The 23,285-nt window shown below is 41.4% G+C and overlaps 1 protein-coding gene across 11 annotated transcripts in view; it reads left to right on the plus strand.

Annotated features, from left to right (window-relative positions):
* The window catches only part of DLGAP1 (DLG associated protein 1), a 511,134-nt gene that overhangs the window by 284,948 nt on the left and 202,901 nt on the right, over nucleotides 1–23,285 (plus strand). For all 11 annotated transcript variants that reach the window (XM_056138347.1, XM_056138349.1, XM_056138348.1 and 8 more), the window contains 2 exons: nucleotides 21–198; nucleotides 13,208–13,448. In XM_056138347.1, the coding sequence (XP_055994322.1) occupies nucleotides 21–198; nucleotides 13,208–13,448 (419 nt within the window). The remainder of the gene's footprint in view (nucleotides 1–20; nucleotides 199–13,207; nucleotides 13,449–23,285) is intronic.

The following is a 23,285-nucleotide window of genomic DNA, read 5'->3' on the forward strand; positions in this document are numbered from 1 at the left end:
CTTGCATTGTTCTCCTCCAGAATTTCCAATGAACACTCCCCCAAACTTCAGATCCGGAGTCACAGTTACCTGAGGGCAGTCAGTGAAGTCTCCATCAACCGAAGCCTGGATAGCCTTGATCCTGCTGGACTGCTTACGTCACCAAAGTTCCGCTCCAGGAATGAAAGCTACATGCGAGCCATGAGCACCATCAGCCAGGTGAGCACAAGGCCATGGGTTAATTTAGCAGAAACTGAGAGGGCAAAGTGAGAAGGAGGGCACTTCCAGACCAGACCCCTGATGGGTGAGGCATGGCATAACCAGCAGCAATGTGGGCCTCTGTATTTAGATAAAACTGGCAGGGAGAGTTTGAGGAATTTATTAGAAGTCAATCAGAACCAGAAAATATGTCACTGAGAAACTGATTAATAATCCTTAATAAACCTCAGATAATAGAATACAGACCTGAGAGTACCCAGTTTGAGGGAGAGAGTGAGGGGAGCAAATATGTTGTTGGGAAGTAAGTAATTCAGGAACGTAAGTGGAGGATCTCCGCACATGGGTGGGACTAAGGAGGTAAACTATGACTATTGATCAACAAATAATAGGGAGAAAGGTGGAAAAAAGTAATAATGGACTGAAAGTAGACCTAGGGATGGGCGTTGTGGGAGAAAGGGATCATGGATGCATTGGTGGCAAGGTAGGCAGTAACTTTGTACATCAATACCAGAAACTTGAACACTATTATAACCCTAAGCTATAATTTATTTAAAAATCATTAAAAAGAGACTGACTGATGACCTGAGTTCTAAAGTTGTCTAAATAGAGTAAAGGGGACAGGGGCCGGAGCAATAGCACAGTGGGTAGGGCATTTGCCTTGCACGCGGCTGACCCAGGTTCAATCCCTGGCATCCCATATGGTCCCCCAAGCACAGCCAGGGGTAATTCTTGAGCACAGAGCTAGGAGTAACCCTGAGCATTGTTGAGTATTACCCAAAAAGAGCCAAAAATTTAAAAAACTAAATTAAATAAAGGGGACAAAATTAGTGCAGTGTCTAGTTGTAAAAATAAGTAGTTTATCAAGACAGAGACATGGGCAGAGGAAACAAGTTCAATCTATTTCCCTCAACTCATTCCTAGGTGAATATTAGGTCTTGGTAAAGTGACAGAAGCTACAACTAAGAACTGGTACACAGGACTAAGGAGAAAGATTCAATAAAGGTGAGCTAGTGTTGCATCCAAACGGTATTTGGCTAATTGGATAGTTTATCTTCAGTGTCTCCAAGTGAAGCTTTCAAAGCCTGTGTGAGAGGGTCAGCCTATCCACAAAGGAAAGGTTGAAGAGTTACCATATACAGTTTTGTGAAGACCATGGCTTCATTTTTGCCTCTCCCTGAGACTCCATGTAAAAGAAATATAGCAGCTAGAGAGGAAAAAAATCTAAGCCTTCAAACATTGAAAATATATTTTTTAAGAAAAAATAAAAACTTGGACGGGGCTATGGTGCCACCAGCAGGTCAGTCTGTACCTGTGAGGCGAGTGCATCAGCAGCCTGATTGCGCCTTCAGACTTCAAGATGACCCAAAATTGCTGCTGTGCCTTTGGCCAGACCCCAAAAACTTGGGGCAAAGTTTACCAAGTAAGTAAACGGCCAAAAGTTAGGTATGTGGGAGATACACCCACAAACCACCTTGGCTCAGCTATATAATTGGATGCATGGCCTCTCTGGTTCCTGATCGAACTGCTTGATGGCCATGATCCCCGAGACTCAGAAACAAATCTCGAAACCCAACAGCTTTTGGCAGGAATGTGTCCAGTCCCTGCAGTAGGTTACCGGCCCTGGGCCACCCCAGGTGGGAATAGGTTTCGTGCCTTGGCCTGTTCCCCCTTGCGACCCAGTGGCCACCATCCTCCACAGACCAATGGACAGTCAGGTTTGGGCCCACTATGACGAGACACGTGGAGCCTCATGGGATGGGAGTGGAGCCGGCCCTTTCCTCCCCGTCCCAATGAGACCCCAAGTCATCGCCCATGAACAGCCTCTCTGGCTCCTAATCAAGCTGCTTAACGGCCATGAAACCAGAAACTCAGAAACAAATCTTGAAACCCAGCAGCTTTTGGCAGAAATGCATCTGGACTGTGCAGTAGGTTACTGTCACCAGGCCACCCCAGAAGGGAAAGGGTGCTGTCCCTCCGCCTGCTCCCCCTAGACAGCACGGTGGCCGCCATCCATCAGAGGTCATCAGACAGTCAGGTTTGGGCCCACAGTGATGAGACACGCAGGGCCTCACGTGGTGGGGTTGGAGCCAGCCTTTTCCTCCCTATCCCAACAAGGCCCCGATTCACGGCCAATGAACAGCGTCTCTGGCTCCTGATCAAGATGCTTAATGGCCATGATTCCAAAGACTCAGAAACAAATCTCAGAACCCAGTGGCTTTTGACCGAAATGCGTCCGGACCCCGCAGTATGTTACTGTCGCCGGGCCATTCCAGGGAGGAAAGGATGCTGTCCCTCTGCCTGCTCCCCCTAGGCGGCTTGGTGGCCGCCATCCTCCAGAGGCCATTGAACAGTCAGGTTTGGGCCCTCAGTGATGAGACATGCAGGGCCTCAGGGGGTGGGGTTGGATCCGGCCCTTTTCTCCCCATCCCAACAAGACCCCAAGTTGCAGCCCACAAACAGCCTTTCTAGCTCCTGATCAAGCTGCTTAATGGCCATGATCCAAGAGACTCAGGGACAAATCTTGGAACCCAGCAGGTTTTGGTAGAAATCCCTCCAGATTTCATTGTAAAATTTCGGAATTCCAAAATCACACGGCCACTACTGCAGCCACGTGTCATCATATGTTATTCATAACCAGCAATAGAAAATAAATTGTCTACTGTTGCCTTTTCAGCAGATCTGAGTGTTGTGGTAAAATCTCAAATAATAATGGTGGGTCTAGTGTCAAAATATTGAATGTAATCAAAGTAGAGAGAGAGTAATGTGGAAATCATCTGCCCCACAGGTAGGGGGAAGGTGTGGGACGGGGGTATACTGGGATTTTGGGGGTGGAGAATGGGCACTGGTGCAGGTACGTGTGTTTCATTGTATGACTGAGACTTAAACCCGAAAGCTTTGTAACTGTTCTCACAGTGATTCAATATATGAAATTATAAAAAATGAAAAAAATAGAAGTAAAGTAGAGTTCATGCCCAACTCAACCAGCTAATCATTAGCTGAATAAATAGCAGTACTCCTACATAAAAAAATAAATAAATAAAACTAAAAACTTGGGGCTGGAGCGATAGCACAGTAGATAGGGCATTTGCCTTGCACGTGACTGACCTGGGTTCTATTTCCAGCATTCCATATGGTCGGTCCCCTGAGCATTGCCAGGAGTAATTCCTGAGTGCATGAGCCAGGAGTGACCCCTGTGCATCGCTGGGTGTGACCCAAAAAGAAAAAAAAAAGAAAAAGAAAAAACAAAAACTCAAAAAGAATATTTAACACAAAACAAGATGACAAGATAACTTCATAAGTATATGAAGCAAACCAGCAATAGTCATAAGCCTGCATATCTGTGTAGGAGGACCAGAGAAAAAAATTAATTAAAATCAAAACAAAAGACAATGTCTCTCCTGATGTACATAGCAGAACAAGTAGCTGGTATTCAGTGGAAAGTGCCATGGGTTTTGTGAGAAAAACATCTGAAACTGGAAAGAATTTACCTACTCAAGTAGCAAGAAAACTCAGGGATCCTCAGTAGGGTCAACGGATGGACACTTTCAGTGGTCACAAAAGGGGCAATGGAATGGATTGGAGATTTGCGAATAAGGTGGGCTCAGTTGTTTAGTGATAGGTGAAAAACCAGCTCAACTTCTGGTGGAGATGGTAATATAGCAGATGCCAGTGTTGAACTATAATGCACACCTGTTATACAAATGCTATTTCCTTAAAAAATAAAGTTTAAAAAAAAAGTTAAAATGAGAAGGCGCCAAAGAAATAGCTAGCTCAATGGGCTAAGCACATGCTTTGCTTGTAGGAGGCCCAAGTTCAGTCCTGGGCACCACGTAGTTGCCTCAACACTGAAGGGATTGTGAACACTGAGCTCTGAGCACTGAGCCAGAAGTAGTCCCAGAGCACTGCTGAGTGTGACAAAAAAATGAAAAGAAAAAACTTGAAAAGCTATTTAGCAATTTAAAATGAAATTTTGTCATTGTAACAATATAGATTGGTCTAGAGGGTATGATACTTAGTATCATACAGTAAAAACAATAGGCCTCATTCCCCTGACTTAGTAAAATTAATCAAAGACAAACACCAGATGATTTCACTCTTATGTGATATATTGAAATAAAACAAAAGTAAAGTTTTAGACTATAAGACAAATTAGTCATTACTAGAGGGTAAAGGAGGTGAAAAATTGGGACAATGGGCACATTTGTGCCAAGAAGGACAGAATTGGGCTTTCATTGATCTTGTGATATATGTAAATGTTGATTTCTCAGTGATGCACACCTGAAGTTTATGATGCAATATCAGTTCAATTAAAATAAAATTGAATTAAAAATGCTATGGTAAAAAATATTTAATTTTGTATAAGTTGTTTCAAGCAAAAGCACAGTTTTATTTCAAAAATTGATCTAATTAAGGAACAAAGTTATATATGAAAACATTTGTCTGGTTGATACTATTATGCTTTTTTGTTTTCCTGTATTTTTTCTATTTTCTGAAGATGTTACCTTAAAATGAAAAGTAAAGGAAGTTTTTATTTTTGGAAAAAAACATCTAACAGGCATGCGCAAATATTATAAGCATGTATGAATACCATATTGTTTCTATGAACCCAACCAAAGGGATATAGGTTTCTCTATTCTGTCCCATTGGTCATTATATCTGTCCTTAGGTTTCTGCCACTATATTTTTTAAACTTTTTAATTTTTTATTGAATCATAGTGATATACGCATTTACAAAGTTTTTCATGATTAGATTTCAGTCATATAATGTTCCAACACCCATCCCTTCACCAGTGTACTTTTCCCATTTCTCCATCACCAATGGTCCCAATTCTGCCTCCCCCTGCACACCTCATCCCTGCCTGCCATGGCAGGCACTTTTCCTCTCTCTCTCTTTTCTCTTTCTCTTTCTCTTTCTCTCTTTTTCTCCCTCTCTTTCTCTCTCTCTCTCTCTCCCCTTCTCTCACCCCTTTTTCTCTCACTTTCTCATTTCTCTCTCTTTCTCTCTCCGCTTCTCTCACACTCCATCTCTCTCTCTCTCTCTCTCTCTCTCTCTCTCTCTCTCTCTCTTGTTCACTCTCTCTTCTTTTGGGCATTGTAATCTGAAATACAGATGCTGAAATGTTATCAGGTATATATCTTTACCTATTTTTAACACTCAGTTCTTGTCCAGCGTGATCATTTCTAGCTATTATTGTCATATAATAATAGTCATATTCTATGACATATAATTTCATAAGGGCCTCTTCTGTATCTTTCTATCTTACCTACCCTCTTCCCCACATGCACACTTTTGGTAGATTCCAAACATTGACCAGTCCTCCTGGCCCCTGTTTACCTGGCCTTGGATATTAGTCTTCTATAATATATTTTTATGTGCCAGAACAAGAACAGACTAATGGATAAAGAAACTATGGTACTCTACGCAGTAGACTACTATCAGTTGTTAGGAAAATGAAGTCATATAATTTGCTTATAAATGGATGGAAATGGAGATTTTCATGCTGAGTGAAATGAATCAGAAGGAGAGGGACAGATAAGAAGATGTCTTTCCACTTCTTAGATTCCAGTGTCTAGCAGGAGTTCCAGAAAGAAGAGAGAGGACAGAATGAAGGAAATCACTTATGAAAAAAAGAATTTAAAGGTTCTGTAATTAAAAGACATGTTTTCAGAGCAAGAGGATCTACCCAGTACCCTGCCAAATGGGTAGATAAAAATTCACAATTGAAACATGCCACAAAGTATTAAAATTCACATCGAGAAAATTTATTTTGTGAAATTTTTGTTATGTGTATGGGTTTATATGTAAGTGTGTGTATGTATATATTCATATATTAAAGGAGCAATAATTAAGAGAGAATAAGGGGGTGGAGCCATATTACAGTGGTAGGGCATTTGCCTTGTAAGCAAGAGACCTGGGTTTGACCCTGAGCATTCTATTTGGTCCCCTGAGTACTACCAGGAATAATTCCTGGATGTAGAGCCAGGAGTTACTGCCTATGTGGCCCAAAAAGAAGAGAAAGAGAGAATGAAGAGTGCGTGTGGTTCTGAAGAGACAGTACAGGAATGAAGACCCTTGCCTTAAAAGTGTTAAACTTTAGTTTGATCCCCAGCACTGCGTTTGATATTGTGAGCATCACTAGGAGTGATCCCTGAGTAAAATAAGAATTAAGGATAATACTATTAATAATATGCTTTGGGGGGGTCAATATATTCAACCCTGTTCCATTGGTCCGTGGTTCTGCCTTTGTTCCAGTACCATGATGTTTTAATTATTATAGCTTTGAAGTTACTGTGTCTGGCATATCGAATACTCTTGGTAGCTTGCCGGGCTCGAGCTTTGTAGTAGAGTTTGAGGTTGGGGAGGTTGATTCTTCCCATTTTCTTTTTCCCCGAGAATTGCTTTAGCTATTCCTGGGACCCAAGAACAGATGACTGGTTAAAGAAACTTTGGTACATCTACACAATGGAATACTATGCAGCTGTTAGAAAAGATGAAGTCATGAAATCTACATACAGGTGGTTCTACATGGAAAGTATCATGCTAGTGAAATGATCCAGAAAAAGACAGACATAGAAAAACTGCACTCATCTGGGAAATATAAAGTAACAGAATGGGAGATGAACACTCAAGAATAGTTGAGATAAGTGCCAGGAGGTCTGCTCCACAGCTTGGAAGCCGGCAGCAGATGCGGGGGTGGGGGGGAAGGCAGCTCAGAGAAAGGAATACCAAGTAAAGTATGTTTGGAGGATTCGCTCAGGATGTGAGATGCATGCTAAAGGTAGACTATAGACCGAACACAATGGCCACTCAATACCTCTATTGCAAACCACAATACCCTAAAGGAAAGAGAGAGCAAAAGGGAAAGCCCTGCCACAAAGGCTGGGCGGGGTGGGGGGGGATGAAGTGGGGGGATGGGCTACTGGTGGAGAATGGGCACTGGTGGAGGGATGGGTACTCGATCATTGTATAACTGAAACCCAAGCACGAAAGTTTTTGTACCTCATGATGTTTCACTAACAAATTAATAAAAATAAAAATCAGAAACAATTTTATAGTTGAAAAAAATAAAATCACTCAAAATCTTGAAAAAAATAATATGCTTTTATGGGTAGGACATTTGCTTTGCATGTAGCTGACTCAGGTTTGATCCTTGGCATCCCAGATGGTTCCCTGAGTCTGCCAAGAGTGATCCCTGAGCACCACATGATGTGACCCAAAAAACAAAAGACCAAACAGACAAAAACAAACAAACAATAGAAACAATAGAAATAAATACATCACCAGCAGTACTCTGTATCATTGTATCACTGTCATCCCATTGTTCATCGATTTATTCGAGCAGGCGCCAGTAATGTCTCCATTCCTCCCAGCCCTGAGATTTTAGCAGCCGCTCCTTACTTGTCTTTCCCAATGCTGCCATATTGAAGGCTCTTTCAGGGTCAGGGGAATGAGACCCATTATTGTTACTGTTTTTGGCATATCAAATATGCCACGGGTATCTTGCCAGGCTCTGCTGTGCAGGCAGGTAACTTCCTGGGCTCTTCAAGAGGCATATATATATGTATATATATGATATATTTCCCTCTATGGTTTGTTGTCTACTGTCTGAACCCCATCCAGTAAAATTATAATTCATATTTGTTTTAATTTTTATTTAATCACCATGAAATATACATTTACAATGTTTTCATGATTGAGTTTCAGCTCAATTATACAATGTTCCAAGACCCATCCCCTTCACCTGTGCACATTTCCTACCACCAGTGTCCCCGTTTCTTTCCTGCCCTCCCCCCCCATTCTCTCCCCCATGGCCTGTCTCTATGGCAGATACTCCCCCAGCCCTTTCATTTCCACTTTAGGCACTGTGGTTTGCAGTACTATTATTGAAAGGGTATCATGCATATCTCTTTCCCTCCTTTCAGCACTCAGTTTTTGTCCAGAATGATCATTTCCAACTATGTTTGTCATAGTGGTCTCTTCTCTGTCCTAACTGCCCTCCCCCTCCCCCTTTGTGGCAAGCTTCCTACCATGGACTAGTCCTTTTGTTCTACTGTCTTTGCATTTTATATATATTATGTATGTGTTATCCCACAAAATATATATAATATACATATATATCCCACAAATGAGTGCAATTATTCCATATTTGTCCCTCTCTCTCTCTCTGACATTCAGCATGATACTCTCCATGTCCATCTATGTACAAGCAAATTTTATTACTTCATTTTTCATGACAGCTTTATAGTGTTCTTTGTGTAGATATGCCATAGTTTCTTTATCCACTCATCTGTTCTTGGGCACTTGGATTATTTACAGTTTCCAGCTATTCTGAATAGTCCTACAATAAACATGGAACACAGATAGTTTTCTTGCATTGTGTTTTGGGGCCACTGTGTATTCCCAGGAGTGGTATCATTGGGTCTTTTATAGAAGCTCAAATTCCTAGTTTTTTGAGGAATGTCCATATTGTTTTCCAGAAAGACTGGACCAGTCAGCATTCCTACCATCAGTAAATGAGATCCCCTTTCTCCCTGTATCTGTGCCCTCATTGGTGGTTCTTTTTGAGGTGTGCCAGTCTCTGGGATGTGAGATACATCATTGTTGTTTTGATTTGCACCTTCCTGATAACTACTAACATAGAGCACTTACTCATGTGCCTTTAGGCATTTGTATTTCTTCTTTGATGACGTTTCTGTTCATCTCTACTCCCATTTTTTGATAGGGTTGTTTGTTTTCTTGCAGTGGTGCCTTATATGTAATGGATATTAACCCCACATCAGATGAGTGTGATAGGAGATAATTTTTCCAATTCTATGGGCTATCTTTGTATTCTGGTCATTGTTTCCTTTGAAGTGCAGAAGCTTCTGAGTTTAATGTAGTCCCATTTGTTTATTCTTGCTTCCACTTGCTTGTCAGTGGTGTTTTATCCTTGAAAATGCCTTTAAGCTTCAATGTCATGGGTAGTTCTGCCTACATTTTTTTCTATGTACCGTATGGGTTCAGGGGTTCTGGCACCAAGGTCTTTAATCTATTTTAATTTAATTTTTGTGCATGGCATCCCATGTAGTCCCAAGCCTGCCAGCAGTGTCTCCTGAGCACAGAGTCAGGAGTAAACCTTGAGTACCACCAGGTGTGGCCCCCCAGATGGTTAAAATTTAAAATTAATGTTATGTGTAAATACATATTTAATTTTTAATATTTACACCTTTAATTATGAACTTGAAAACAAGCAGTAATTTTATATCAAATCAGACAAAATGTATAAAATACTTTTTAAAAAATTCCATCTCTAGCTCCTCCCTCCTCTTCTCTGTTACCACATTGTTGTTGGGATGACCAGGGACTACACATGCACTTTGTTGTGCTGTTCACACATTTGCAGTGATGGCCTTCACAGAGGTTCCACATCAGGCCATGGTCCATGCATACATATTCCCTGAGGCACGTATTATGGTCACGGTGCTCTCTGAGGGTGGCAGCACTCTCACACATTGTTCACCAGACATCACACTTCGTGGCCATGACACAAATTTTCTATTTCTGATTGTGATTATTGGTGATGCATATTTGGAGGTTACACATTTTGTTGTGATACAACACACACACACACACACACACACACACCTGGCTGTGGTGTAGCTAGAAATCACTTACAGTGAAGGGGATCACAGAGAGTCTTGTGGCCAGGCTCAAACAGCAGAGCTTCCTAGACTGTGCTTCGCACATGAGAGACACCAAGGGTTTGAACTCATGACCAGAGGCTTATGAGGCTCTAAGCCACAACACTATTAATCCAAGTCTGGAAATAGTATTTGAAACTATAAATAATTATCATTAAGGAAAACATGTCTATCTGACACTAACTATGCCTGATGGTAATTGGTCACTTTCATCTAAAGCTTAAAGAAATTAGCCATTATTAGAGTGAATATTCAGAGAGCTTAAAATGAGCAGTGAAAAATGTGATTATTTTCTGGACCAGAGCAATAGTACAGCAGGTAGGTCACTTGCCTTGCATGCAGCCAACCTGAGTTCCATTCCACTCATCCCTGACATGCAGACACTGCATAGCAGGGCTTGTGGCTTGCAGACATGGCAAAGCGGGGAGTAGGGGGGTAGTCACCACTTGCAGGTATGGTGACTTGGAAGACTGCAAAATGCACTCAAGAAAATGAGGAGCGGGGGGTATGGTGCAGCCAGCAGGTCAATCTGTACCTGTGAGGTGAGTACATCAGCAGCCTGATGGTGCCTTCAGACTTTCAGATACCACAAAATTTCTGCTGTGCCTTTGGTCAGACCCCAAACAACTTGGGGCAAAGTTTACCAAGAAAGCAAATGGCCAAAAGTTAGGAATGTGGGAGACATACCCACAAACCACCTCCAGCTCAGCTATATAACTGAAGGCAAGGCCTCTCTGGTTCCTGATCGAACTGCTTAATGGCCATGATCCCAGAGACTCAGAAAGATCTGGGAACCCAGCAGCTTTTGGCAGAAATGCATCTGGTACCCACAATGGGTTACTGGCGCAAGACCACCCCAGGGGAAAAGGGTGCTGTCCCTCCACCCACTCCCCCTTGGTGGCTCAGTGGTCACCATCCTCTAGAGGCCATTGGACGATCTGGTTTGGGCCCACAGTGCCAAGATACACGGAGACTCACAGGATGGAGGTGGAGCTGGCCCTTCCTCCCTGCCCCAATGAGACCCCAAGTCACAGCCCACAAATGGCTTCTCTGGCTCCTGATCAAGCTGCTTAATGGCCATGATCCCAGAGACTCAGAAACAAATCTCGGAACCCAGCAACATTTGGCAGAAATGCGTTCAGACCCCGCAGTAAGTTACTATTGCGGGGCCACCCCAGGGGGGAAAGGGTGTTGTCCCTCTGCCTACTCCCCCTTAGCGGTTTGGTGGCTGCCATCCTCCAGAGGCCATTGAACAGTCAGGTTTGGGCCTGCAGTGACGAGACATGCGCTGCTCATCGGAATGAGGTGGAGCTGGCCCTTTCCTCCCTGCCCCAACAAGAGCCCGAGTCGCTGCCCATGAACAGCCTCTCTGGCTCCTGATCAAGCTGCTTAATGGCCATGATCCAAGAGACTCAGGAACAAATCTCAAAACCCAGCAGGTTTTGGCAGAAATCCCTCCAGATTTCATTATTAAAATTTCAAAATTCCAAAATCATATGGCCACTACTGCAGCCACGTGACATCATATGTTATTCATAACCAGCAATAGAAAATAAATTGTCTACTGTTGCCTTTTCAGCAGATCTGAGTGTTGGGGTAAAATCTCAAATAATAATGGTGGGTCTGGTATCAAAATATTGAATGTAATCAAAGTAGAGAGAGAGTAATGTGGAAATCATCTGCCCCACAGGTAGGGGGAGGGTGTGGGATGGAGGTATACTGGGGTTTTTGATGGTGGAAAATGGGCACTGGTGAAGGGACGGGTGTTTCATTGTATGACCAAGACTTAAACCTGAAAGCTTTGTAACTGCTCTTATGGTGTTTCAATAAATAAAATTATAAAAAAGGGGGGAAAAAGTAAGGTGGAGTTCATGCCCAATTCAATCAGGCTAATCAATGACTGAATAAATAGCAATACTCCTACACTTAAAATTTTAAAAAAAAAAAGAAGAAGATGAAGGGCAGTCTGTGGCATGCAGACATGGTGACACCAGGAATGATCGCTGAATGCAAAGCCAGGCGTAAGCCCTGAGCACAACTACTGTGACCCAAAACAAACAAACAAACAAAACTAAAAAATTATTATTATTTCTCAGTACATGTCTAAGCTGATTGAGATTATTGGTGATGCTTATTGAGGGTCACACACTTTGTTGTGATACACACACACACACAGCTGCCTGTGGTGTGGCTAGAAATTACTTACAGTGATGAGTATCACTGACAGTCTTGTGGCAAAGCTGCTTAGACTGTGCTTTGCACATGAGGGACACCAGGGCTTTGAACTCATGACCAGAGAATTATTTAGTCTGTTCTCAATAATTCTCATTTTTAATTTATGATTTTAGTAAAATTAGACTCTGAAGTTCTAGAATACAGCAGAAACTTGAAGAATGCTCCCTTGTCTAGAAAATCAGTTACAAAGGAAGCACCTGCTGTGACAAATCTGTCTCAAGTAGTGCTCAAAGTCAGTGCCAGCTAAGTACCAGGAAGAAGTCAGTAAAAGCTGATTCAAGAAAAAGAATACCTCATTTGGAATATTTTAAAATTCATTTATAAATTATTTGTGTACTGCATCAACTATTATAAAGAAGAATGGAATTTTCCTTAAATGGGTTATAGATTGTTTGGGAATCATAATTATTCTCTTCAAGAGTTTGGCATATGTGGATTTGGTCTATTTTTGTACAGAGAGTGGGTATCTTTCCAGAAAGTATAAGGCTTGCTTCTGTACTTTTCACTAAATTAAGTTTCAGTCAACATTAAAATGTGTTTGGTGAACTAGTCACCTCCAAAGGCACAATTATTTTTTTTAAATCCTATCTGAAAAATTTTTTGTGCTTGGGGCCAAAGAGATAGTACGTTGCTTAAGGCACCTAGCTTGCTCCTCTGTGTATAGTTCCCTGAGCATCACCAAAAGTGATGCATGAATCCAGTCCAAATATGCCCCGCCCCCCAAAAAAACCCTACAAACTGAAAATCAAAAAGTTATTGTTATTAATGGGCCCATTGAAATGTACACTCTGACTATAATTATGAGCCATAATTTTCATTCATAAATAAGGAAATTCACGGCTTGGCATGCACTGGAATAAGGCTCCAAGCCCTTCTGTGCTTCCATTCTAAAAACTCATCTCTCTCCTTCATAATTCCATCCACTCATTGATGTACCCGCTAGATGCTATTCATTGCAATGTGTGACGACGAGATTAGAACGCACTGGCGTTTCACTTGACTGATGGAAGTTTTCTTGGAGGGGGAGGTAGAAGTTGAGAGGTACCCGGCTGTGGAAGTTCACGGTGTTGTGCTCCCCTGTCTCTGCCCATAGGTGAGCGAGATGGAAGTGAATGGGCAGTTCGAGTCCGTGTGCGAATCAGTGTTCAGCGAGCTGGAGTCACAGGCCGTGGAAGCCCTGGACCTGCCCATGCCCGGCTGCTTCCGCATGCGGAGCCACAGCTACGTGCGGGCCATCGAGAAGGGCTGCTCCCAGGACGACGAGTGTGTGTCCCTGAGGTCCTCCTCCCCGCCGCGCACCACCACCACCGTGAGGACCATCCAGAGCAGCACTGGTGAGTGACCCCCGGGCATGGGCTGTGTGCCACCAACTACCTGGCCTCTGCGCTCAGGTCATGGGACAACTGTCCCAACAGACTCACGGCGTATCTTCCAGTCGTTATTGGAAAGAAAAATCCCACCTGTGGTATACTGCAAGGCAGGGCTTACTGCTGGCTGTGTTTTCCTGCCTGCCTAAAACTCAGTCTCTGAGCACATCTCTCTCTCTGTCCCTGTCATCAGGAGAAATGACAGCGAGAAATGACAGACTGCGGGGTAGCGGAGAGGGTGGTTTTCCCAGTATAGGCACCCAGCAACCCACCAGCAATCTGGGCCCCAGTGAATTCCCCCTCACCTTAATCGGGCTCTGACTTTGAAGGGCATAACCCCCTAAGTGACTCAAACACCCTGATTATTGAACATTATGGGGCTGCGGTGCTTTTTAAATTTTAAGCTATCCAATAAATAACTCTCACAGAAGACCTGAAATACCACTCAGAGAATATAAAGAAGAAACAATTGATTCAGTATTGCTTGAGTAATTTTTGAGCTTTCTTTCATTATGGAAGAAGGCAGACTTATTTCATTGTTTAAAACCTTCCATCACATATCTAAAGCACCTTTTTTCTCTACACTGAATTTAGCTAGATGTCATTAAACTTTGTAAGCAGAGAGGCACGGAAGAGAGAGTTTACTGATCTTTATGACACAGGAACTGGCATAGAAATATAGTAATACAGTTGTAGATCTTGTACAATAGTGTTCATTATTTTTTTGGTTTTGCTTTTTTGGGGTTTTTTTTTTTTTAGTATTTACAACCTTTGGGTCCAAGAAGAAAATTTTCTCCATTTTAACTAGGCTTAACTTTATGACTAAACACATCATAACACCAATACAGAGATCATCAAAACCTAAAGTCAAAATAAATAATGATAAATTAATTAGAAGGGAAGCCGATGCCAAAACATTGGATTGTACAATCTTGGTTCTCAGTATATCAAATGTCAGTAATTATTATTCAGCCAGTAATTATTAAACATTTGCAGGCTTGAGAGTTATGTAGATCTTTAAACTGAGTTAAAACCCGTACTAACTAGAATGAAATACGAGTTTATCTTAGGCATTTGCTTAAAGACTAAACAACACTAGTTTGCTCTTCACCAGGGCTGCCAACTAAGCTCCCAGGGTTGGTAGGAGGCTGTTTTGCCTTAGCCAAAGCAGCTGCATCTCCAAATAGAGACTCTGCGCACGTTTCTCCTCCCTAAGGCATCCTGCAAGAACTGCCACACAAAAGATGAATCCATTAAATAAGGTTGAGTTCTAAAATGAAAAAACTTTTTAAAATCTCATCCTTGGGTGTATTTCTGTGTGTTGTCCATCCTGCCATGAGTGTAGTTTGTAGGTGTGCCTGTCGCAGTGTCTTTTGGCGTTGCACGCTTTATCTCCCCCATCCCACAGAGCCCTTTCCTAGTGCCTGACCTGTGCCTCTTCAAGCAACCTCATTGCCTGCTGACTGGTCTTTTGTGCTGAAAATGCTTGTGAAGCACACAAAATGCATCTCCTCCTTCCTCTCAGGAAAGGGTGTTGTGAATAAAACAGGAAAGGACTTTTCCTGTTCACCTCTCAGAGGATTTGGTGTTTTTGTCACCTAAGAGATAATTCCTTCACATTTGCTGGGTAGCTCTTGGGCCGTGCTTTTCACCTCAGCTACCCAGCTACTCCAGCAGTTTTGAGAGTTCAAACAATACAGTTACCTGATGAAATCCAACTTGCCAATTCAATCTGAATTTCAGGCACTTGGGAGTCATTTTGTTAGTATTAGGATATTCCAAATTTTGTCTGGGATATTTTTGTATTACAGAATAATTTTTAGTGTGTGTAGTATTCGCCCATCTGAAAATCCTGTCAAAGACTGGGAGGGTCTGAGGTGTACTGTTTTCCATTTATAATGTAAATTGGTTGGGAGGGGTCTTGGTCAAAAGCCCTAAGCAGAGGCACTCAGTAACTGAACTGGGAGAAGTGAATGGGTGTGTCTCATCCTGATCCTGGGCCACATGCCTTGCAAATGCCTAATTTGGTTGCAGCTGCTGGTGGGGAGCGTCAGGAAGGTGTTGTTTACCTAGGACAATTGTTAACTTCATTCATAATAATCAAATTAAATACTTGACATATCATTTTTACTCTTGTGGAACCAAAAAAACAAAAAAAAAAACTTACAACAACTTAAGCATTAAATCTTTGGGCCAGAGAAATATTTATATTTTGTGTTTTTTTGCAGGGGGTGGGGGCTACACTCTGGTGCTGAGGGATCACTCCTGGCTGGCTCAGGAAACCACATGGGCATGGGAGGTTGAACCCAGGTCGACTCACACAACACAAGCACCTTACCTACTATATTTTCACTCAGGATATCTATGTTAGTGTGTCTGATTTTCATATATGAGGCCCTGGTTTGATCCCCAGCACTAAGAAGGGGAAAAGTAGATAAAACTTTGTAGCAGATTCTAAATAAGATCATTAGATATTTTATAATTTAGGAGTTTAAAAGTTGGAGAAAAAAGATTTCTCTTTTACTGAACTCTTCCTATTTCTTTTATGTGCTGTTTGGGTAGCTCTCTCTCTTACACACACACACACACACACACACACACACACACCCTACACACATTTTCCTTTTCTTTTCTCTCACACATGACCTCATTACTATCATGCTAATTTTCTTCTTCCATAGGTTTCTTTCTTCTTCTATTAATTCAAACACAATTTTCTGTAGAAACACAGCATCTACTCCCTCACAAGGAAGACCTATTATTTTTTATTATTGTTATACTCATCTGGGAAGTCAGGAAATGACTTTATGCTAAGTCAACCATTTCCCCCACATACACGGTCAGATTTACACGGGCATGCAGTAGGGCATGGTTTTAATTCTTCATTTTTCTTCTCTTCCTTTGTTCATTATTCTTGAACACTCACCACAGATTCTGTTTTTCCTAAATTTCCCCTTGCCTAAAATTAAACTTAATTTTTGTCAACTGCAGTTATTAACTTTTCCTTACAACAATGCATATGCCAAATCAATCCAGCTGAATATTTAGTAAAATATGCCATAAAGCCTTTCGTTGACAGCTTTGTCCATTCTTTACTGAATAATATGAAATCACTGACAAAAGTCTGTGATTCACAGTAGTGTCTGATGCCACGCAAGAGAAAGTCCCTAAAAATTGCTCAAAACATCTTCCCACCTCCAGCAATATTAGCAAGAATTAATGGAGTCTGGTTCCAGCAAATTAGAGCCAATTAGAATTACTCTGAGTTAGAGAGTAACTTACAGCTACTATTCCTCGATTTACTCTTTGACTTCTCTGTGATAAAATATTTTCTTTTTCCCCACCAGAAACCTAGACTGTGAGGTGGCCAGGATCACCTTGGCACTGGCTCAGTCCCAGGAATTAAGCAGTTAAACTTCACACCTGCCCTGAGCACTTCCTAAACCACTGGCCCACCTTCCAGGTCCTTCCTCATGGGACCACAAACAGAGCTATCAGAATATCTGGGTGCATGCAAGCACCACTAAGATTTGAACTCTCAGTTTTGAACTTTGGTAGCAAGTGCTTTAAGCCACTGAGCCAGCTTCTGGATGTTCCTGTAATAGAATCTTACATTCTCTCAACCTGGGATGTTTCGTGTTACCAGATATCACTGCATCCAATAGACAGAATAAATTCTTACATAAACAGCTGCAGCTGGGACTATTGGGTTAAAATGTGAACCCCAACTGAAAAGTAAACAAAACAGGCAGTGATACTCCCACCGTGACAGTGGGACAACAGGCATGCCATCATTCAGCTGCATCTTTTAGGAAGAAGTAAAACTTGCCACCAGAGATAAATCACAACCTCCATTTTAGAGTATTGGATTAAATCTGCCAATTATGGAACATGCCAGTGCAATGACATCCTTGTTCAAGAATGAATTTTTTTCCCTATGCAGAGCAAATAATCATGACATATAAGTCTCTGATCTTTTAAGAAACATTTTTCACTTTAAAGTGACAAGTTATTCAAAGAAGCTTTAGACAGAAATCATTTTTGGAAAGAGTAAGTTAGTTATTCATCTAATCTGCTCTTGAAGTTTGGTCTGTGAGCTACATTCTCCTTATCCATGCTTAGGGATGCTCCTCAGAGTTCATGGAGTAGAGGGGAGGGAAGGGCTGGCTTTTCCAGGAGTGGGGGGCACGCTTTACGTGCTGTTGCCTTAGGTTTCAGTCCTGGAGCTACGTGGTCCCCAGACCCAGCACAGTTAGGGGTGACCTCAGATCCTCCAAGCATCAGGTCAAGATTAGTTCCCAAGCACTAACAAGTGTGGCAAAAAATAAAGGCCAATGGAATTGTATTAGTCTCCTGTCCTTCCAGCCTAGGGAGGCAGGAACCAGAGGTATCCCCCCGTGGGGAGCATATATATGCCATGTCTTCTTTATCCATTCACCTGCCAATCAACATAGTTTTTCCATACTTTGACTGTTATGATTAATGCATCATCAAACAACAGAAAAGTAATAACATGCTTCTAAGTACTTCACAATCTGCATAATTGACAGATAATTGACTCATCAAGGTAACTTGCCTATGGAAATAGCATTGCTATTTAAATAAGTTAAATCATAAAATATTAGCAGAGGAAATTTCTACATTATCTAGTCTAGGAGATTTGCGGACTAGAGTCTGTGGGACCAAATCCAACCAAGACCAATCCACTGACTATTTGGGTTTGTTTGCTTTGGGTGGGGGGCCTCACCAGCAGTGCTGGGGCTTCTGGGTCGCTTCCAGCAGTTCTTGTGGTGAGTTGAGTATACTTGGGCCTGGGGACGTGATGCTGCTCCGCCTGCTGGTGCTGGAGCCACTAGAATAACTTTGATGGTACTCGGGGACCCAGAACCTGAGGGGTTACCTGGTAGTACTGGGGGAGGGAGCTTCCAGTGCCAGATATCAGTCTCACGGCCTCAGTATGCCAGGCACACTCTCTGCCACTTTGCACTATTTCCTGGCCGTTATTTTTGTGAAGAAAAAAATAATTCTTTTTTTTGTTGGCTCAAAGTCACATCCAACCCTGTGTTTACACTTTATAGTTCTTTTACTCTTCAACAGTAGCACTGAGTAGTTGCTAAAGAGATTGCATGGTCTGGAGAGTTAAAAGACTTTGTTTTATGGCACTTTACTGAGGAAGCTACATACTGATCTGGTGTAGCAAACACATGTTAAGGTGAGAACACTAAGGCCAGGCGCTAGGACAGATTTACTATAAGGGTCCAGCCTCCCCACCAAAGTCCTTGGCTTGATCTGGGTGCCTGTTCTATAGTTTAGTGCATGATTATAATGCTAATCTGAACTTTACTTTCTCCACACATAAAATGGAATTATAATGCTGCTTCTCTTACTGACGTTAATGACCACTTTGGCAGCCTTCTTAAAGTTCAGAGAAAGCACACCAGGTGCTAAGTTAATTAAGAGGTCATTTCATTAAAGCTCAGAGGGAAAGGTTCAGGAGTCCAAGCCACAGATAACAGTCTGAAACTTTTTAAACAAAGGGCTTTTCTCTTTTTATTTAAGATAAGATCTAATAATAAATATTTAGAAACTGCCTAGATGGGTTCCTTGTCCCTCTCTAATGAGGTTCCCTTCCTTTAATTACTCCAAGCATCCAAGCAGAACTAGAGACTTCTACTGCTGTGTGAGCAGTTGAACACGTGCGCTTGCTCACGTGCAGTCATGCACACGGCACACACATACACACACATAACACCACCACCAATACCAACAACAAAACCTACAATGACAAGGAAACTTGTTTTATTTTTATATCTAAGAAAACTGACTGATAACTCTTGGGAAAATTTTGATGATAGCTCAGGGAGATGCAGATCAAAACCACAATGAGATACCATCTCACACCCCAGAGACTGGCCCACATTCAAAAGAACAAAAGCAACCGATGCTGGCGTGGATGTGGCGAGAAAGGGACACTCCTTCACTGTTGGTGGGAATGTCCACTGGTTCAGCCCTTCTGGAAAACAGTATGGACGATTCTCAAAAAATTAGAAATTGAGCTCCCATTTGACCCAGCAATACCACTCCTGGGAATATATCCCAGAGAGGCAAAAATGTATAGTCGAAGTGACATCTGCACTTGTTTGTTCATTGCAGCACTCTTTACAATAGCCAGAAACTGGAAGAAACCTGAATGCCCAAGAACAGATGACTGGTTAAAGAAACTTTGGTACATCTACACAATGGAGTACTATGTAGCTCTTAGAAAAGATGAAGTCATGAAATTTACATACAAGTGGTACAATATGGAAAGTATCATGCTAAGCGAAATGAGTCAGAAAGAGAGGGATAGACATAGAAAGATTGCATTCATCTGGGGGATATAAAGTAACAAAGTATGAGATTAATACCCAAGAATAGCTGAGATCAGCACCAGGAGGATTACTCCATAACTTAGAGGCCAGCCGGGTATCCTAGAGGAAAGGGCTGTTCAGATAGAGAAGGGAGCACCAAATAAAGGATGTTTGGAGGATCCTCCCAGGAGGGGAGATGCATGTCGAAAGTAGACTATGGACTGAACATGTTTGCCACTCAATGCCTCTTTTGCAGACCACAACACCCAAAAGGAGAGAGAGAACACAGGGGATTGCCCTGCCACAGAGACAGGGGGGATGGGGGGATGGGGGTGGGAGGGATATTATCCATGGTGGTGGAAAATGGGCACTGGTGGAGGGATGGGTATCTGATCATTGTATAATTGAAACCAAAGCACAAAAAATTGTAAATCTACAACTTTAAAAAAAATAAAATAAAATAAAGGGAAAAAAAAAAAGACAGAGGAAAAAAAAAAAAAGAATTCTTACAGGAGCCAAAGAGATAGTACAGCAGGTAAGGCATGCACCCGGCCCAGGTTCAATTCTCTGGACACGATATGACCACCAGAGACCACCAAGAGTGATCTCTGAGCATAGCCAGGTGTGGCCCCCAAACAATCAAACAAATGAAAACAAAACAAAAAAACAAAAACAAAAGAGAATTCTTACAGTGAAGTTTTTCCAAATACAGCTACTTTAAAACAACAAATTCTACTGTAAACTGATTCTTCATATTATAAACTAGTAGAAAAACTGCACTCACAGACTATGTAAATAAAATTTTGTTAAATTTAAAAAAAAAAAATTTTGATGATAGCTTTTTCTTTGTCTTTTCACACAAAGTGATGTTCTGTCTTCTAACAGAAATATTATAAAGTTGTAAAATGCAAACAACATTGAGAAAGATACAAAGTCTGGAGAAAATTTTATGCTTTCACCTCCCTATTGTTTGGCAGTGTATCGTACTCCTCTCAGAAACAGAGTGTCATGCCTTGGGGTGTCCTGCAAACATGGGCCCCCATTGTTCATCTGAGGGGTTGTCACAGGACAACAGTGAAGGGTCTGAAGGGTCTTCAGGGGTCCCTGACCTTTAGGGTTAAAAGATCTTCAAACGAAATCATTGAAATAGAAATATTGTGAAAATTACAAGTTAGAATGACTCTACCCTGGCTTCAGTTGGAAATCCTTCCATCTGGTTTAGTTTATTAATAATTAAAATGATGAACCCATGACTTCAGATACTCCATGACTTGTATGTAACATGTTATCATTTTCACCACAGAAAAAAAAAGTTAAGCCTTAGAGAGTTTACCAAAGAAACTTGACCAATGTCCCACAAATAGGGAGAGATCAGGCTTTTAATTCTCTTTCCCATATAGAAACACATAGTATCGTAGGCCCAGAAATGATTTCAGAGAAACCTGTCTGAAGAATAAGAGTCGTTAGATAGAACTCTTTTCTTTCATTCTTTCTCCCCACAAATACTTATTTTGTAACTGAAACCTTAAGTTTTCTATTAAAATTTCTGAAAATTCATTTTTTCTTTACCCAAAGAAAGTGATTTTTATATGGTTTTCATGTTAGTTTGTCTAAGTCTAGAATTCCCGTTTAAAGTTAAATTAAAGATGTAAAAAGTAGAAATTAAAATGAACAAGGAAAATGCCTATAAAATGAAAATACTCATTGGGTTTAAAATTTCATATACTTTGTCATTTTAGCATTATATTAGATTTAAAAGCTCAAATATCTAATCCCTTGATCTAGTTATAGTGTTTAATGGAAAAAGAATTTTTGTCAACTCATATGTGAGTTAAGCTGGTGGTAAGTTCTGTTTCATAACTAACAAAATGATCAGGGGTCTCTGTTTTGCACTAAATAAAAAACAAAGAACAGCAGAATTAATTTCATCCTGAATAACAGCTGTTTTGCATTGACAGTCTAGTTACCAACGTGGTTAGAAAATAACTTTTTTAAAAGTTAGGCTCCTTGAATATTTATTATATGGGAAATTACTCCAAAAAATTAATAACATGACTTTTTTGGTAAAAATATTTTTGTAACTTTAGGTCTTAATTATTCAGGGTTTTTTGGTCAAATTTATATAGAACTTTAATACAAAAATCAATATAATAGCAAGGGGAAAACATACATGTAATAGAGATTAGCAATTGGACAATCCTACACAGCCACTTTGGTAGCAGAATTATTTAGTTTTAAAGGGAAATCCAAATTTCTTGCATTTGTGTTTATTATGCTTGACATTGATGTTTAGGCATCAGTTAAAGAGAAGACAGAGACCTGTGAGATAGTGCAAGTGTTAAGGCATTGCCTTGTATATGGTCCCCTAAGTACTGCCAGGGTCACTCCTGAGTGAGCACAGAGCCAGGAATAGCCTAGATGTACTGCTAGCTCTGCTCCAAATCATCTCTACTCCCCCCATTCCAAAAAAAGAGAAGACCAAGATGAATAGTATCATGATTTTTATTATATTGGCAAATAAACAACTTCATATGTGTTATAATGATAAATCAATAATCATTGAACTCAACACTTGGAAACCTCTTTTGTTTTTTCTTTGATTTGGGCTTTTGAACCACACCTGGCTGTGCTCAGGGTGCACTTCTGACTCTGCACTCAGGAATTACTCCTGCCAGTGCTTGGGGGTCCATATGGGATTACTGAACTCCAGGTCAGCCGCATGCAAGGAAAGTGCCCTACCTGCTGTCCTATAGTTCCAGCCCCTCTAGAACTTTTTTGACCATCTGTTGGTGTTCTTCTGGCATCCAAATTCTAACAATATAATATTATACAATATAATTGGTAGAGAAAGGCAAGAAAAGTTCATATTACTGATAATGTTAATTCTAATAGATTAACATATAGAAGAAAATATCTATTTTAAACTATCTTTAAAAATATGACCTATGGGGTGTGGGTATGGTGCCATCAGCAGGTCAATCTGTACTTGTGAGGCGAGTGCATCAGGAGCCTGATGGTGCCTTCAGACTTCTAGATACCCAAAAATTGCTGATGTACCTTTGGTCAAACCCCAACAGCTTGGGACCAAGTTTACCAAGAAAGTAAATGGCCAAAAGTTAGGTATGTGGGAGACACACCCACAATCCACCTCCGGCTCAGGTTTATAATTGGAGGAAAGGTCTCTCTGGTTTTGATTGAGCTGCTTAATGACCATGATCCCAGAGACTCAGAAGCAGGTCTCAGAACCCAGTGGCTTTTGGCAGAAATGCATCTGGTCCCCACAGTAGGTTAATGGTGCTGGGTTACCCCAGGTGGGAATAGGTTTTATACCTTGGCCTATTCTCCCTGGCGGCTTGATGGTCACCATCCTCCAGTGTTCATTGGACAGACAGGTTTGGGCCCGCAGTGACGAGACATGTGGGGCCTCACGGGATGGGGGTGGTGCTGGCCCTTT

The sequence above is a fragment of the Sorex fumeus genome, unplaced genomic scaffold, assembly GCF_029834395.1.
Source record: "Sorex fumeus unplaced genomic scaffold, SorFum_2.1 ptg000128l, whole genome shotgun sequence".
NCBI lineage: Eukaryota > Metazoa > Chordata > Mammalia > Eulipotyphla > Soricidae > Sorex > Sorex fumeus.